Source organism: Protopterus annectens, chromosome 1.part0, assembly GCF_019279795.1.
Source record: "Protopterus annectens isolate FY-2018-M chromosome 1.part0, PAN1.0, whole genome shotgun sequence".
Lineage (NCBI taxonomy): Eukaryota > Metazoa > Chordata > Ceratodontiformes > Protopteridae > Protopterus > Protopterus annectens.
Window position 1 is genome coordinate 497,373,904 of NC_056725.1, and position 18,425 is coordinate 497,392,328.

The 18,425-nt window shown below is 38.4% G+C and overlaps 1 protein-coding gene across 1 annotated transcript in view; it reads left to right on the plus strand.

The window, feature by feature from the left end:
* Positions 1–18,425, plus strand: part of LOC122793068 — a 970,692-nt gene that overhangs the window by 161,372 nt on the left and 790,895 nt on the right. Inside the window, exon 4 of the mRNA XM_044060776.1 lies at positions 14,402–14,554. Coding sequence (XP_043916711.1) covers positions 14,402–14,554 — 153 coding nt within the window. The remainder of the gene's footprint in view (positions 1–14,401; positions 14,555–18,425) is intronic.

Genomic DNA, 18,425 nt, shown 5'->3' on the forward strand with positions numbered 1-18,425 from the left:
CCCAACCCTAACCTTAAGGTCCCTAACTATAGCACACTCACCTTACCCACTTCCTAACCCTAAAGTCCCTATCGCACACTCACCTTACCCGCTCCCTAACCCTAAAGTCGCTATCGCACACTCACCTTACCCGCTCCCTAACCCTAAGGTCCCAATCGCACACTCACCTTTGTTCAAGTGCTTATCTTAACCCGGTCCATAACCTTCGCTCCACAGTCAAGGAAATAGCGAAGCTGCAGAAACGGCCCACTGAATACTTTCCCTAGGAAAGTATTCGGTGTTCTGCAGCTTCACTATTTCAAGTGGTCGCTGAATAGGGTTCGATATTATAACATTCGAAGTTTTAAGACTTTGATGTTATAATATAGACCCTGACATACCATGCCCTATATTGTCTTGTTAGGACACAGATGTGTCCTAGTCAGTTTCTGTTTCAAGTGTTGTGTCCATTATTTACTTTCTGCATGCACTTATGGTAGGTGGGAGCTGTGCATCTTTGCTTATATCTATTACCATCTCTCATCTCTATGTGTTTATAGATATGGAGGTACAGCCTCTGATGTGCATATGGACCCAAATTTTATGCAATGTTTGTGAGCCATGGCAATCTAATATGCATGCATGTGTTTTAAAGATGTTTGTATACCATGCTCTGTTAATATATAAAATAAAAGAAATCCACTGTCAAAATACATTCTAGTTGCTGGAAGTACTCATAAGTGCTCATAAGTGCTCTATGTAATAGGAATGCTCAGGCCAAATCATATTTATCTCATTGAAACCCAGAGACTAAGAGTTCTAGGGTGTCACAAGGAGACAGTCTGAGAATGAGTAGTAGTTGTTGTTGTCTTTCGGCTTTTCCCAGTTAGGGGTCGCCACAGCGGAACTCTGGTCTGCTAATGATTGGCAGTAGATTTTCACGAACGCTGAGGTACCAGCTCAATGTTCAATCTTCAATGAAGGCACGCTCATTTACGCATGTCTTTCGGAAGCCACTTGAACATGGGGAGGACATGCAGACTCCACACAGAAGGCACTCCCCGCACTCCAGCCGAGAATCGAACGGGAGAACCTCTTGCTGTGAGGCAACAACGCTACCACTGCACCAACGCGGATATGAGCAGTACCTTTTCAAATTATGTTAGCTCTGTCTGTGGTATTATTAAAAGACACTGGCATGTTCTTACATGTGATGATAGAAACAAAACAATTTATGGTGAGATTCCTAAATTTTGTTTTAAGAACAATATTTCCTTGAGGAAAATGTTGTGCTATAAACCTGTTCAGAAGAAACCAATGATTACTAATAGAACAGGAAGTCATCTTTGTGCAGACTGTAATGTGTCAGTTTATTGAAACTACTGATAGATTTGAGCATCCTGAGACCAAGCAGGTTTATAGGATCATAGGATCATAGGAAGTTACTAGGCTATTGGCCCTGAAGCCCTTACAAGCCTAGCTAAGAATTTAGCCCATGTTCCAACAAGTCAACACCCTATGCCACTGTCCAGCAGGGACACAGCTGGAATCTCAGGGGTGAATTTTCTGTTCCCCATCCAGTTATCCAGGTTGCGCTTAAAAAGGGTTAATGAGGTATGCTTCTTGACGTGGAGAGAGAGTCTGTTCCACAAAAGGTGGAGTCTCTGGGACACAAATCTGTCCCGCCAATAAGTCCTATTGATGTCACAGAGCAGGTTGAGGTCATGTGTGCAGGTTACTCGAGTGCAGCTTGATTTGCGGATATGCAGCAGTCCCATCAGGGAGGGGTCTGAAATTGCTTTGTATGCCAGACAGAGGTCATCATCTCTGAGGAGTCTGTAGGAGACTGAGTAGAGGGACAGGGCCTTTAGACTATCTGTGCAAGGTAGATGCTCGAGGCCCTGGATTCTCCTGGTGAGGAACCTCTGTGGTCTCTCCAGCTGCTGCATGTGCTTTGTGTGGTACATGCCAAAAGGGCATTGTACTCAATAATGGGTCTTCTAAGGGAAGAATACAGGGATGTTATGACCACCTTGTCCCTGGATGACAGACCCTTACTAATGAGGTGGGTCATGTAGAAAGCTTTCTGTACAACAGAGGCAATATGGTGGTCAAAAGTCAGTTTGCTATCAACATGGGTGCCCAAGTCCCTTACAACTGATTGTGTGCTTAGGACCTTATTACCTATGTGATAATTTGTGGGGACATCACTCTCCCCAAAGGAGACGATGATGCATTTTTTGGAGTTCAGTTTGAGGCCATGTTTCTGGCACCAGTCATTTGTTTGGATGAGACCCTCTTGTAGGATGTGCACATCACTAGAGGAATTGATAACAGCACCCAGGTTGCAGTCATCTGCAAACTTGGTCAGCCATATTCCACTGGTTTTGGCCTGCACCTCAGAAAAGTATATCTCAAACAGAAGAGGCCCCAAGACCGATCCCTGGGGTACACCGCTCATTACTGGTCTACTGCTTGAGGTGGCTTCCCCTATTTTGACTAGATGGGTTCTATCAGTGAGCCAGTTTGCTACCCATCTGGTAACATATGTATTGATGTCTAGTTGAGAGAGTTTATCTATTATAATTGAGTGGAGAATAGTATTGAAGGCTTAGGCCAGGTCAAGGTAGGTGGTGTGCACCAAACTGTATGGGAGGTTGCCAATGTCTTTGTTAATGAGGTCCATGATAATCCGCACCATGAGGTCCATGATAATCCACGCCATGGCCTTGCAGATTAGGCTAGTTAGGCTGATAGGTGTATAATTTCCTGGACTGGTGGACACTCCACCTTTGTACAAAGGGATGACAGTGGCTGTCCTCCACTCGGCTGGAATGAAGCCGGTACTCAGGCTTTGGTTGAATAGGGTGGCTAATGGTGCTGCAAGTCCCTGCCTGAGTTCATGCAGGATGCAGCCTGGGATGTTATCGGGTCCCATGGAGGTTGTATTTTATGCCTTTGAGAGGGCAGTGATGACTTGCTCCCTAGAGATAAGGGGAGAGGGCAGGTACTGGGGATGCCCTGTTTTACTGATGGGGGACAGAGCAGTGAAGTTTTCACTGAGCTTGTCTGCCGATTGCTTATATCTACAGTGTTTGTGTATGTGGTGTACTTGACCACCAGTTCTGAGCAGATCTGGGTGCTTTCCTTGAGATTGCAGACATATGTGAAGAACGCCTTATGATTGTCTTTAGTTGATGTGGCCAGTTTGGACTTGAAGTTTGCTTTGGAGGATTTCACTAGTGCTCTTATTTGCTTGTTCAGGCTAAGGAGAGATTGCTTCCAAATAGGTACCTGCTCCTTCTTGTCCTGGACATTTTTTTTTCCTTTCATTATAGAGTTTATTTATTGCAAATGTCGACCAGACAGGTTTACTGTTCCTTGAGGGGGATGATTTTGTCCTGTCGGGTATTCATGATTACATGCAGCTAATTCAATTTCTTTGCAAGCTGTAAGAGCTGTGATCTTGTTTATTTAGCAAGTTGCACTGCTTGTAAAAAGTTTTTATCTTGGTAAAACTAACAGAACATTGAAAGACCATGCATTCTGAAACCAAGCAGGTTTATACATTCAATTTGTTTGCAAATTGTAAGAGCTGTAATCCTGTTTATTTAGCAAGTTGCACTGTTTGTAAAAGTTTTTATGTTGGTAAAACTAAGAGAGGATTAAAGAACCATGTACATGAACACATTTATGAAGTGTCTAGAAAAGATAAAAGAAATGCACTGTCAAAACATATTCTAGTAGTTGGAAGTATTCATAAGTTTAAGTTTATTGTGCTACAACTTTTTATTGTCAGCATTAGAGGTGGTGATGTCAGCATTAAAACAGAATTTATTGAAACTAAATGGATTTTAGAATTACAAAGTGACAGAGGGAAGGATTTAGATGACTATGTTCCTTTAAGACCTCTGCTTAGGTCACATGATCTTAAGAGGCAGACCTGAAATTGTGAGTATTTAAGCAGCCTCCCATGCCTATTTCATTAGATCTGAAGAAGCACCTGGAGAGGTCTGAAAGCGCTTGTCTTTTTTTCTTGGATGTTTTTAACATTTTTTATGCTGCTTTATTAAACTTTGGAACAGTTACTTCATTGGATTCATCTGTGTTGCCTGGTTATTCTTCTATTTGGATTGTTTGACTTGTGTTTAACCAGTCTTCATCCGCCTGCCTTGGTTTGTTTTTCTTCCATTGCTTGATGGGGAAGGCCAAGGATGAAAGTCAAATAGAAAAAAGAAATAAAAAAAAAGCACAGTTTGGGATCATTATAGGAGCCTTGTTTTAATACAACAATTCGAGATGTACTTATTTTGTTATAGAAACAATGGCAAACAGAGCTCTAATGGAGAGGTGGAAAAGCCTTTTTCTTTTTTGTTTTTTTTTTTTTTATTTTATTTTCTTTTATTTTGGAACAGTTACAGTTACTTCATTGATCATGTTGCCTGCCTGGGTATTCTTCTATTTGGATTGTTTGACTTGTGTTTTAACATCTTTCATCCATTAGTTTGGTTTGTTTTTCTTCCATTGCTTGATGGGGAAGGCCAAGGATGAAAGTCAAATAGAAAAAAGAAATAAAAAAAAAGCACAGTTTGGGATCATTATAGGAGCCTTGTTTTAATACAACAATTCGAGATGTACTTATTTTCCCTGACTTAGGTTATAGAAACAATGGCAAACAGAGCTCTAATGGTGCCAGGTGTTAGGAACAATCTCAAGAGTGTCTGGAATCAGTCCAGTGTTTAGAGTGAAAAAACACACACTTTAGAATACACTAGAATGTCATAGATCCAGGGATTGTGCTATACCATGAGTACATTTTAAATGTTGTATATTTGTAGTACATGCAGATATTGGTGAATTATGGGGAAGGTGCTTTATGCAATTATTTGTTCACTAATTACTGCATATTATTGACTGGGCTGATCTGTATCAAAATATCCATATTCCTCTATGGCTGCAAATGATCAGAAATAAAATTAGCAAGGATTATTCTCTGATTTCGTTTCAAGTAGCAGATATATCTGTAGTTCTGTGACCATTTGTGGTAATTGTGTAAGAGCATCTGGTTTGCAGAGAATGACATAGTTTGGCTTATTAAAGAAAATTATTTACACAAGGGTTGATCTGGATACAGGGATTTGGAATTAACTACTGAACTAATATGTGTTAATGTGAATAGCACATAGGATCAACTGAGTGAAGTGATACAACTGATTCATTTCAGAAGCAGAATGTTGTTAACACAGAGTGACCTGAGGTGAAATGGCACTCTAGGCAAAGGGCTCCATGTCACCCTCCCCCACTGCCAAATGTTCGCATCTGGCCACATCCTCCAGTGCCTATCATTTCCCCTACATCCTGGCACTCCCCCACCATTCCAATTGTTTTTCCCTTTTCTCACATTTCTGTTTTAGTCTTCACTTTTTCCTGCATTCTTTCAACAGATCCTTTTAGGAAAGATTGTATCTTTAGTATCTTTGGAGGAAATAATTGAACTATGTTAGGGGTCTATGCACCACCAAACTCCTGAAAAACAATTGGGTGATAGATGTTCTGAGGTGCATTTTAGAGTTTTGTTTAGCAATCTTGCCTGAGCAAAATTCATATTTAAGGAAATAAATGCGGTCTGTCTCTTCAACTTTGCTTTTTCTTGCATCATTTCAATACATCCTAACCAACCAAGATTCCAGTGTAATCAGTGGGGAGGAAATAAATGAATAAAGTCAGAGATCTGAAGCTGCCAATACCTAAGAGGCTATTGGGTTACAGATGCTGAGTTGTATTTTAAAATTTTTTCCACAACCTTTTGATCTAAAGATGATCTAAACAAACATCACGAGTAAAAAAAAAACAGTCTTACTTTTTTCAAGGAAGAAATGTGATTTGTTTTTGTTTGAAATTTGTTAATTGGTGGAGACAACTGATGACAAATATTCTGTTTCAAACTCAGCTCAAGTAAAAGAAGAACATGTATATTGCAGCAAAAACAAACAAAAAACTGCAACAACATTGTAAAGATATTACAAGGTAATTACACTCAATTAATAACAAGAAAATGTGATTGAAGTCACATGCACATATATACCAGACTTAATGCTCAAATCCTTACAAATCCGCAACTCGCAAACTGAAAAGACAAATGCTCACAGTGATACATAAACTTTATCTGCGAAGAGTATTCCTCATCTTTCAAAAAGTATAGTCACCTTCTCTGTATTCTGTGTACCCCTCTTTGAATTCAGACTAGGATAAAACTGAAATTACACATAGAATATAATACCATATTTTACCCTGTTGCTGACAGACATATACAAACAACATGCCTCCTTGTCTGTAACCTCAAAAGATGGCCACCTCTGTGCACATATGATGTTTGAATGTGAGGAATGAGGAAAGGATAACAATCACAGCAATGTATTACAACTTGATGCTTCTAGACAGTTCTCTGGCCCATACTAACTATGGCGACCTTCTGTGAACATCACTGGGGTTTGTGAGGAAAATTAGATAAATCATGACTACACTGCACCCCCTCCCCCATACAAGCTATAGTGACACTCTATGCATAGTCCTGTGTTTGTTTTAGGAAAATTAGGGAAATAATGACTACACAATGTCCATTCTGCTCCACAGAATCTACAGCAATATTCTGTGTACTCCACTGAGCAGAGGCCTCTAATAAGTCTGTATCAAAATCCACTAGCAAAGCTTGGTGTGTGGGGAGCCACTGGGCTCCTAAAATTTCCAAGAGTCTGAGTGTTCTATGATGTTAAGCCTTATTTTTGAAAGATGTTTCACTAATTGTTGTTTTTTTTTAACGACTATCCATAGGAGTTGTGTATTGGTCTAACAATATTGTGAGAGTCCACAGATAATACATCTGTGGTGTGTTATTATTTTATACATTTTTAAATACACTACACACACATGCACATGCACACATACACATGCACACACACACACACACACACACACACACACACACACACACACACACACACACACACACCTGTGCATGTATGCAGATACTGCATTCTTGCCTGCAAGCAAATTCAAGGAATACCAATTCACCTACTGCATGACTTTGGAGTGCTGGAAGAAACCAGTGAAAACTGGATAACCTACACATAATGATGGCATGCACAATCTACACAGAAGAAGCAACAGCCAAGAATTTAGCTAGATCCAAGTTGTGTGAGATGACAACTCTAGTGACACTATACCTTTTTTTTTATGTTTTTGCAGGGGGGCAAGCCCGCACATACCCCACACCTCCTGCCAATTATATATATCAACTCTGAGATCGCACTACAGTGAGGAAAAGGGTAAATTTCCCGATCCACACTGTATTGTGATCTCCATTCAAAAGTTCCGAAGCTTCAGGACTTCAAAAACTCGATCATATGGTTTTTGACCATATGAACTTTGAATTTCTGAAAACTTGATCAACTAATAGAGACCCATACATACACACACACACAAATATATATATATATATATATATATATATATATATATATATATATATATATATACCTGCAACAAACCTGAATGCAGCAATGAGGTCCTCATGGTGATCCCTACAGATTTTTGATATTGACTGTAATGTCACTATGAATATTAACCTCCCATGTTTAGAATTTCAATTTCCAGGCTTTTTGCCCTGTCCCATCCTTTACAATCAAGACAAAAAAATCACAGAGACTTTGGTGCATCTGTGATTAATTGTCTAGCTCATATTTGATGGGACCAAGCAGAAAACGAGGGAAGTAAGCTGTGCACAGTGCTTTCTCTAAAGGGCAGTGCCTTTCTCTCAACTGCTCTATATGAGGAAGGAATAAAAAAGCTGAGATAGTGTTCCTGGCCAAGCATCATCGTAGCCAGCTGCCTAGGTTACATATGTCTAAGATCCACCACAAACACAGGTATACCAATGAAAATATTACACTGTGCCATTCTTCAAAGAAAGATAAACAAGTGTCTTTGTTAATCTTCATTTGAAAATGGGTTCCTTTTTAAATTTCACTTTCTTTTATTTACCTATTACTACACTGTCCTGAATATTACATTTCATATTTTTAACCACGCACTTTTTACACTGCTTGCTTAAACCAGTCTTTGTGGTGCATTTTTCTCCTTTAATAGGTGCAAAACAATAATGCTTTGTGACAGTTCTATTAAAAAAAATTCAGATGGCAAACTGAAGAAAAAAGTCAAGGTAATTTATTTTCCTTGAGAACTAAATTGATTTTATTACTCAGCTAGGTCAGTAATGCAGTTCATTAACAAGTCAGGAAGCTGTATCAAGCAAAAATAAACATATATTTCAACTGTTCTGTGCTGGTGGAAAAAGAAGGAAGAGAACCAGTAAATAAAGCTTTGAAGATTGGCTGAGAAGTTATTTAAGATATTGGTGTCCAGATTTCTAAAGGGGGCTTTATTATACAAATGTATACCATTATTATAACATATTCAAATATTTATATTTGTATTTGCATGTATGCATTTTATGTAGTGGTGTGTTAGAATACAAAAAAGGACATGACCATTTCTTCGTCCACTCCACCCTGTTGTTACCATAACCAATCTTGTAATATTTAATATAGCAAATAAAAATATTTTCTGTTGTACAACACCTCCTCACAGTGACCTTTCCACAAAAGTCATATGATTTTGGGAAGAGTCTGTATTCAAAAATAAAACTGAAGCACAGCTTCAATGTGGAGAACTCAGGTAGTTTAACAAAAATACAGGAAATCTTCTGGAAGAGACTACTGTGGAATTTCACTTAAATTTATTTTGGAATTGCTACAAACAGGGAACTGTGCAGGCATATTAAGTTACAGCAGAATAGCTATCATCAAAGAAAAACATGTGAATGTTGGAATGGCCATTAATGAGTTCTCATAGGAAAGATTTTATTGCAGGCAGACAAAATAAATTACTATTCTTCAGAGCAGAATAGGACATTTGCTTTAACTCACTTTGCACAAAAAAGAAGACAGAATCCTGAGCAAAAATATACTACTGCATTGAGTAACAAGTGTTTGACATACATGCCAGGACTTCCAAGTCCCAAAGACTTCTTGTATATGTACATATGCAAATTACGTCACAATTCTAGACAATGCTGCTGAGGTTCCATGTAGTGACTGATTAATGCCTGCAATGTCAACGTAATGAACGTGGTGTTATTAAATGCAGCCAGAGTTCAAAAAGCAACCGAGTTAGCACAAGCATTTAACAGACAGTAAGAACTCATGGTATGTCCTGAACTGAGAGAACCAATAGTGAATAATGGAAATTATCACACAACAAATAAAACAAAAAAGCAAATATATATGGAAATAAATGACCAGAAAAACCAGGATCCACCACTTGAGAATTTATTCCATCCTCTAGCCCCTCGGCAGTAGCCTTCCAAGAAGAATAATGGAAATTATGCCAGCAGCACAGGAAACAGGAGTTGGTCTGCTATGGGCAGAAGGTATGGCATTTGCTGTGAGCAATTTTTTTGCAAACCACCATAATAGGAGGGGTACTCAGCAATATTGCATTGATCAGTGTTTAGAGCTCCAATGTAGTTGCACAACAATTAAGCAGATAAATAAACTTCTAGTCTTTGAAATGCTAAATGTTCATCTTCTATGAAGTAATGCTAACCAGCACTGTTCAATGAACCAACATGTCAGAGTTCATATATAAGCATTATAAATAACATGGTATAGTTTGGGTGCTACTTGGATAAATACACTACCACTGCTGTGAAACTTTTAGCACAGCTGGTGTGATAGCTTGTTCAACCTGCTTAGATATTACAGTACAAATGACTCAGACTTCAGACTTCATGGTCATTTCTTCACTATCCAACTGTTAATGTTGAATACATTCCTTTAACAGCCACGTGGATGTAGAAAGAGAGCAGGTAATGCATTGTTTCCCTCCCATTTTCTAAGAGACATTTTAAAAATACCTATGTGATAAAAGAAATGCAAAGGTGCAGATTTGATGTTTAGTGTTACTAATAGATATTTAAATAAAAGGCAACAAATGAGATGTGTGTGTTTATTGGGTAAAGATACATCAAGAAGGACAAACAATGGGAGAAAGAGAGAGGCAGTGATATGGCTAAAGGAGGCATGTGTGTGTGTGTGTGTGTGTGTGTGTGTGTGTGTGTGTGTGTGTGTGTGTGTGTGTGTGTGTGTGTGTGTTTGAGCACAGCTGCATGCCTGTGTTTGTGAGGGGTGACAGTTTAAAATGACAAACCATTTCAAGTTATTTAGTATGCCACACAGAACAAGGATAGTCACAGAGGAAATGTTTTAGAAGAGTGATTTTAACCAAAAGGAAATTGTGTCATTTGGCTGTTTGTTAAAATTTATGTGAAAGTGCAGCTAAAAGGGAGTTAGATCCCTGTACTGTATTTTACAACAATGAGACTGTCAAGTGAATAAGATGCTGATACCGATGAACAGGAAGAACTGACAATCCAAAACCAAAATAATAAAACAATTTTAGTGTTAATAAACAGTGTGCTTTCAGGCATGGTATATTAATGGCAGGATCTTTGTCTCACAACCCGACAATCCAGGGCTCAATTTTGTCTTGATGTCACTATCTGTGTAGAGTTTTATATTCTCCCTGTGTATGTGTGGGTCTTCTTTGCATACTTAATAATTTCTCAGATCCTTTCCAGCAATGACCTTGGCCACAAGAACTAGGGTAAACACTATATAGATGTATTGAGAGTTTAGCGTAGCCAACTAACTAGAATGTTTTTGGGATGTGGGAGAAAGCCAGAGTATGCAGAGAAAATCTTTGCTGTACTGGCCTCACACACTACTTGGAGTGTTAAATATTAGGTTGCAAAGGTTGTCAAACCTATGCAAATTTACACTGAGATCTGTCCCTGCAACCATAACCAGGATGATGTTCTCTAGTGAGAACATCTGGTGTCCAGATGCTGGTCTTATCCAGTTAGGCTTCACGTTTGGCTCTGCTTAAAAATATTATAGGGGTTCATTATCCTCAATGTGAAGAGTAGGGGTCTCTTGCAATGTCAGTCAAGTGGAAGGCAGCAGCATGGTAGGTTAGGCTGCACATGGCCTTGGCAATGGAAGCTATCTTATCTGATAAAGAATGCCACCTCTCTGGTTTCCTCTAAAGAGACCATTAGTTAATCAATGGTCCTTCTTGAATGTGGGCTGTCTCTTTCTCTCTCTCTCTCTCTCTCTCTCTCTGTCTCTCTCTCTCTTTTTCTTTATCTGGAATTGCTCCTTATAATGTGGTCCAGGTAGATGGTATAGGTTTCAAGCTCCTCTATAGGTGTTGTACTTTTGTGGTTTGTGCTTGATAGGTAAGGACAGCAAGATTTGCCACAATTTCAGAAGCAAAATCTGTAGTATGGAAGGATGTCTGTGATGTCGTGGAAAATAATTTTTGGATGATCTCAGTATTCTGGCACACCGCTGAATGACTCAAGGCAGAGGGGAAACGACACTGAATGAGATATTCACAGTAATAGTTGAAAAATGCTTGCCACAGACCGGGATTTTGCGTGGAACTGTATGAAACACTTTTAGAAATTCCTGAATTGAATTGAAATTCCATCATTTGAGGAGGTATTGTCATACACATCTAAAGGATTAATTCTATTTCGGCTGGTTTAACTTCTCCAAATGTTTTAAGTTTCAAATGCCATGACAGGAATGGACCCCATTCCCAAGTCAGAATATAGAAATCAGAATTGTTTCAGTCTTTAATGATAGCCAAGAGTGCTCTTCTCAGCACCTGCATTGTGCACCAGGAGCGGCCTTAGGTCAACTGGTGCCCAAGGCAAAAGGGCTCCATAGCACCCCCTACCACACCACCCGGTGCCCCCATCCTGGTCTACCTACACCAAATAAATACTGGAAAAGCACCACTGCTAGACCGGCACCCTAGGCGGCCACCTAGTTGGCCTATGCCTAAGGCTGGCTATGTTGTGCACAGAATTGCTTCCTTCTGTAATTCATATGGGAATATGTGTTGGTAGCATATTTAAGTATGATTGCAAATTCTTTTTATTAAACTTGTTGCTCCAACTACTATTGAAACCAGCTGGGTACCTTTCTTCTACACTGCCCTAGTTTCATTTTGTAAATCCCTGTGTTTTATGACTGTGTCTTTCTGTATGTAAGACACTGTAATCACTGTGTGTAACAATTTCAGTGATCAATGCTATTTTTGTCTTCTTCATGGACTACTATGTCTGCTTTTCTCACATCTATTTTTATTTTGAACTGTTGTAACATGTGATCCCATATGAAATAAACTTCATCATTCTCTATAATGCTTTGTGGTTCATGTTTCCAGTGCTTCTCAGCTACTTCAATACTGTAATGTTTGCACAATCCCCAAGGTAACAGGCGTGCCACATTATTGTGCCTTTTAGTATACACATTTTATGCCATGAGTGTGTCACACCTGGCAACAAGATTTGTAATTGTTTACGTTGGGGGGGTAGAGATTTATCCATCTCTGCCATAGAAATGGTTAGGCTGTGCTGTTTTCTTCCGGTGTCAGTTTATTCCTTATGCTCACAATTTGAGGCTCTGAAGGTTTGCTTATTATTTTTAAGACAGTATTAGAAGTTTGTAAAAAAATGAATTTCAAATCCTGAGATTGGCTTGAGATCCTTTGCAGTTCTGCACAGTTTTTCAAAGTATGGGATGGTATGTTATTAGCAGGAGCGGCCTTAGGTCAACTGGTGCCCCAGGCAGGAAGGGCTCGCGTGCCCCCCCCCCCACCACATTACCCCCTGCCCCTCCCTACACCACTACACCAAAAAAATACTGGAAAAGTGCCCCTACCCGGAGACTTGCGCGGCTTAAGTTAGCCCCCCTGGCTATGGTTATTAGTAATGTAACTCTGCCATTACTTCTCACCTTCTACTACATCACTTGTTCTGTTGGTGTCAATATTAGGCATTCCACAGTTCTTTTCAACTTCCTGTCAGAGTGACTGAGACAAAATACGGTTTCATTTAGTTTTTATAGCAGTCCATCTCTTTTTCATAATGATAACTGGGGCAGTGTTACTGTAGTACTTAATTTCAGAAAATTCTTGGTATTGTATTAAAACAGGCTCATAGACAACATAACTGTCACTATTATGAGTCTAGAAACTTGGCTGAATATTTAGTTGCATTAATATATATGTCTAAATGATGCTTACACACAAAGACAGTTGGAAAAGACTTAATGTTTCTAGGCAGATTATTCTACAGCTTTGTATGCCTAATGGGTGAGGACCCATTCCTGGCAAAGAAAACTTATTATTTGAAGTCAGCCTGATTAATCAAAGGCAGGGCATCCATCTGTGCTGCTGGCAGCCTGAGTTTGGGAATGGACTCAGGCTACTGATAGGCTTGGTTGGGGTGACAAGATGAAATGGAAATGACTAGGTCTCCTGCCTGGAGAGGAGGGTTTGATGTGCACCATGTATCTATGAACTCTAGTGAAGACCAGGACCCCCAAAGGCCATCTAAGGAGAAATTGGAGTTGGCAATAATGTCTGATATTATTGCATTAGCCACTTCTTCTACAAGGAAATATAGCTGATTGCTGTAAATATGATGGCTTCTGGATCCATGCTCCATGCTCATAAATCCCATAGGATCCTTCACTCCTCAGGGATAAAGTTCAAGTTATCACAAGGTCTATTTCCCAAGGAATCCGGTGACCCAGTCATCAAATGCTCACTTCTGGTGGTATCCAGGCAGGAACCAGTGGGAATCTGAGTTTGGGCAGGCATGGAAACCATGGTTCACACTTATGTTTCTTCATTTCCTTGCTGACATAATTTGTCAGTATTGTCATGTGTTATTTTTATTTGTTTTTAAACATCTTTATTAATATACCACTTAAGACATAGGCACACATGCTTTGTATAGAGTTCCCTAAATGTTTTAACCTTCTAAATGCTGTCATTATTGTTTGTTGACTGGTTGTGTAATAAAAATGTGTTCATATTCAGAAATTATGATCAACTTTTTAAAGAACAATTAGCTGTGTAGTTTAATGTTTAGGTCATTATTTTAAGTCTTTAACTGCATATTGTATATTCTTGCTTAGAGCTGTAAATAAAGAATAAACAAAACAAATTATTCATCCACAACTGCCAATCTTGAATCAATTAAATTAGATACTTGGAGCAGAAATGTACAGGATGGAGCTGAATACATATTATAGTTTGAAATTAACCACAGTAAAGTAAAATATTGCTTATTCTTATCTTCTGATCAATACATTATTTTAAAAGTTTTAAGTTTATTTTATAAAATGTTTTATTTTGTGAAACTTCCAAAAAACTTCCTTATTAGAATAAGTAACTATAACAAGGAGCAGACACATCAGGCATACAGCTCTTTTACTTTTTTCAGGTGCCTTTATTGAGGACATCTACCTCCTGGAAGGATGGATTTCAGAGACAGGACCAAGTATCAACTAAATCAGGTGCAAGAGAAGTGAGTGGACAACTGAGTGACCTGAGTCTCACACAATGTACAGCACAGTTTAACAGAGAAATAATGCAGGTACAGTTGAATGATTTTCATTTGTAAAATAGATATAGAGGGTAAGACATTTCACATGGGGGCTGAATGACTGAGTCTGAAAAAATATATTATTGTAGGAATGGTCTTAGTATATATATATATATATATATATATATATATATATATATATACAATGAAAATTCATAAATGGTTTCAAAGTGAACAATGTTACTCCGCAATGCAACAAATCCCAAGGTTATGCTCTGTGAGGTAGATGATAAAATGTTATTGAAGATTTGCAGTTACCAATGTAAACAAGTCAAAGGTCATTCCCATTGTAGTAGTTCCTGAGTGATGGAAAATATTACCTTTTTTCTTGTATACTTCAGTGTGAATTGAGGATCCTATTTGAACAAACACAGCTCAGTAAAGATGGTTAATTGTTACTTACACATTTAAAAAAAAGAATACAATATCACAAAACTCAGTTTTACTTGGCTTCTTGCTCATGTGTGAATATAGAAACACCAGTGATAACCATATGCTGTTTCTGTAAAACTTGAAAAACAGAGTAAATTATTTTATATGCATCCTAATTTGAAATAGTACATTTAATACACATTACTTCAGGACAGGTTTCAGATGATAATGTAATCAATGAGATTCATCTTTTATATGAGACATTAAATTGAGGTCCCATTTGCTTCAGTTGGTGGTAGCTCAGGTGGATGTCAAAGATCCTGCAACACCTATCAAAAAGAACAGCCGATGACCAGGCCAAATTTCCTTTAGTAGTATAAATAGCACCTCATGTCCCCCTGAAAAGAGGCTACTAGCTAAGTGGGACTGACCCAGTCAACAAAGGATAAATAAATAAAAATAAAATAACTGTATGAGCAAAAAGTATGCTCATAGAAAAGTCTAATTTTCAGTCATCTCAGAATGTGTATTCATTGGCTTAAGTCTTGTTAAATTTATCTGGACTATAATGATTTACATTCTAAATTATGTGTTAGCATTTTAGAAGTTTAATCTATTTATCTTTGCAATAAAGCTTTATTTTCAAACATGAAGGATATTTCAAATTGTATTTCTCCATTTGCTTCTTAGCTGCTTTACACAGAGGTAAATGTCGCTCAATATACTGGTCACTTCTCCTAGTCCTTTGAAAGGACAACAGTAGGTTGTATTCAGTATAGTCAAGAGAGTGTTTCTTCTAAAGCAATTTTAGAGTTTCAAAGAAAACAACCAGTAGTATAGAAATGAATAATAAATAAGAGATTTTTTTCAGTAGTAAATCTGTGCCAATGTACTGGTTAATGAAGAAGTAAATACAGAAAAACTGAACACCTAAGAAAATATTATTTGTGAGTGTGAAATCAGATATAGAATGGGAACAGTTAAAAGTATTAATAGCTCACCCACTACTCCAAGAAGAAATTGTAGTTTATCATGAAAGGTGTTTTTGAAAAGGAATATAGCTTCATGTACAAACAAACTAAACCATGGCTAAAATGGGTCTATATTATAACATCAAAGTCTAAAAACATCGAATGTTATAATATCGACCCCATTCAACCGAAACACCAGAAAACTGAACAGTCAGAATAGCGAATTTTTTCCAGGGAAAAAAATTGCTGTTCCGACAAATATACACACAACTCAAGCACACCAAAATAAATAATCCACACACATACACTTCACGAAACCCTACACTAAACCAGACATACACCACAAGCTACCCACGTACCTTAACCCAACCCTAACCCTAAGGTCCCTAACTATCGCACACTCACCTTACCCGCTCCCTAACCCTAACTCACCTACCCCAGCCTAATCCTCACATCCACACAATCGTACATTTACCTGACCCGTGCTCTAACCCTAACTCAACTAACCCATGCCCAACCGCACACTCACCTTCATTCGTACACTTACTGTAACCTTCGCTCCACAGTTGAGGAAATAGCGAAGCTGCAGAAATGGCCCAATGAATACTTTCCCTAGGAATGTATTCTACAATTAATTAAATAAGTGAATGCAAACAATAATACAGTCGGAGACAACCTTGAGGCAACACTATCGACCTGTCTAAAATACATTCAATACATATCTAATATAAACTAATAACTGAAAATAAAAATATTAAAAGACATAAAAACATTCTCCTCATGGTCCTGACCATGCATTTAGTTTTACAGTGATCGATCAGGTTGTCCTAGACAACAGGGGGGGGGGTCCTGATTCATTAATATTGGAACTCAATGAATTGTTATGGCAGTTAAAATTGGAAGCTTACCATTACCCAGGTCTGAACAGTATGCTGTCCATCGCTTGTGTCTTGAAACTGAAAAGTCTGGTTAGGTAGAATGTTTTTATGTCTTTTAATATTTTTATTTTCCGTTATTAGCTTATATTAGATATGTATTGAATATATTTTAGACAGGTAGATAGTTTTGCCTCAAGGTTGTCTCTGACTGTATTATTGTTTGCATTCACTTATTTAATTCATTGTAGAATACCTTGTCATCTATTAAGTTTTGCGAACATGTAGTTTAAGCTAGAGGGAGCTATCAGTAATGCCTCAGTAGTTTTAATAACATATGAGGTAGCGGCTGTTTTGTTAACCTTTTTGAATGTGAGTTTATTGTTTTAAGTGGACTTAGGTCGGTTTATGTTCTACGAGGGTCAATTTAAATATTAAATATTAATTTTAATTGAAGGAGGCAGTGTTCACACCATGCGATTACATTGTAATATTTAAACAGGCTACATCAGTGGTGACGTTTTTCAATGTTCTGAAGAAGTTGGTGAGGAGTCGCCGACGAAAAGCTGTGTATTTTTTGTGGCTTAAATAAATCGACGTGTGTTCAGCGTACTTGCTCAGTTTGGATTTATTCAATTTTTCGACCTTGGTGCATCGATCTTTTGGCTTCCCTCTTTGATTGTAATTTGCCTTGTTTTTTTCGAGTTTTAGAGTTACCTTTTCAAATGCCCAAAGTGGGACAATTGTGGTACAAACATCAGATTTTGCAGACCAAAGCATACCCACGGCCAGTACAAAGGACAGAACTTCACTTTTTTCCTAAATAAAAGCTTATTCTTGTAACATTTCAGTTGCTTATTCTGTTTCTGATAATATTTAAGTGTTTCAGATAAAGAATAACTTTTTTATGCAACTATTACATAAAATATTGGAAATAATTTTGCCCTAAAATCCCAAGACATTGGCCATTTTTATATATTTTTTTGCAGGACACAACTGCCCAAAGAGAGACTGTCCCTCGCAAAGTGGGACAGGTAACCCTATGGCCACATCATGTAACTCTAGGTATTGCTCCAGTCATTCTCCCACATGCACAATTACATATTTAAACACACTCACACATCACAGTGCCTTTACCTGAGTTACACCCCCAATCCCTGTGTCAGTGTAAGTGCCGTTAAGGCACATGTGTACTATCCCTGCTGCCTTGTGCTTACCCCCACTCCAGATCCCCGCACTAGCATAAGTGCCATTAAGGCAGAAGAGTTTACAGTTTTCCCTTGTGGCTAGTTCTTTCCCCAACCACCTGATCTCCTTACTTGTGTAAGTACTGTTAAGGCACAAGAGTTTACAGTACTTCCTGGTGAGTAGAGCTTCAGTCCATCTCCAATTCCTGTATTAGTGTAAGTGCCAAGAAGTAAGAACAGTAGTATCCCTGATGGCTAGTGTTTCCCTCCACCTCTAATCCCCTTGTTGCTGCTGGTGCTGTTATAGCACAATTGCATTATTCCTAGTGACCTAGTGGTGCTCCCTGCACCCTAGTCCCCTTACTAATTTAATTGTCGGTAGGTGAATATGGTCAAAGGGTCGTGCTCATTGCTGCACTGTGGTGGGTACAGCTGTGCTGATCTACACATCTGACTG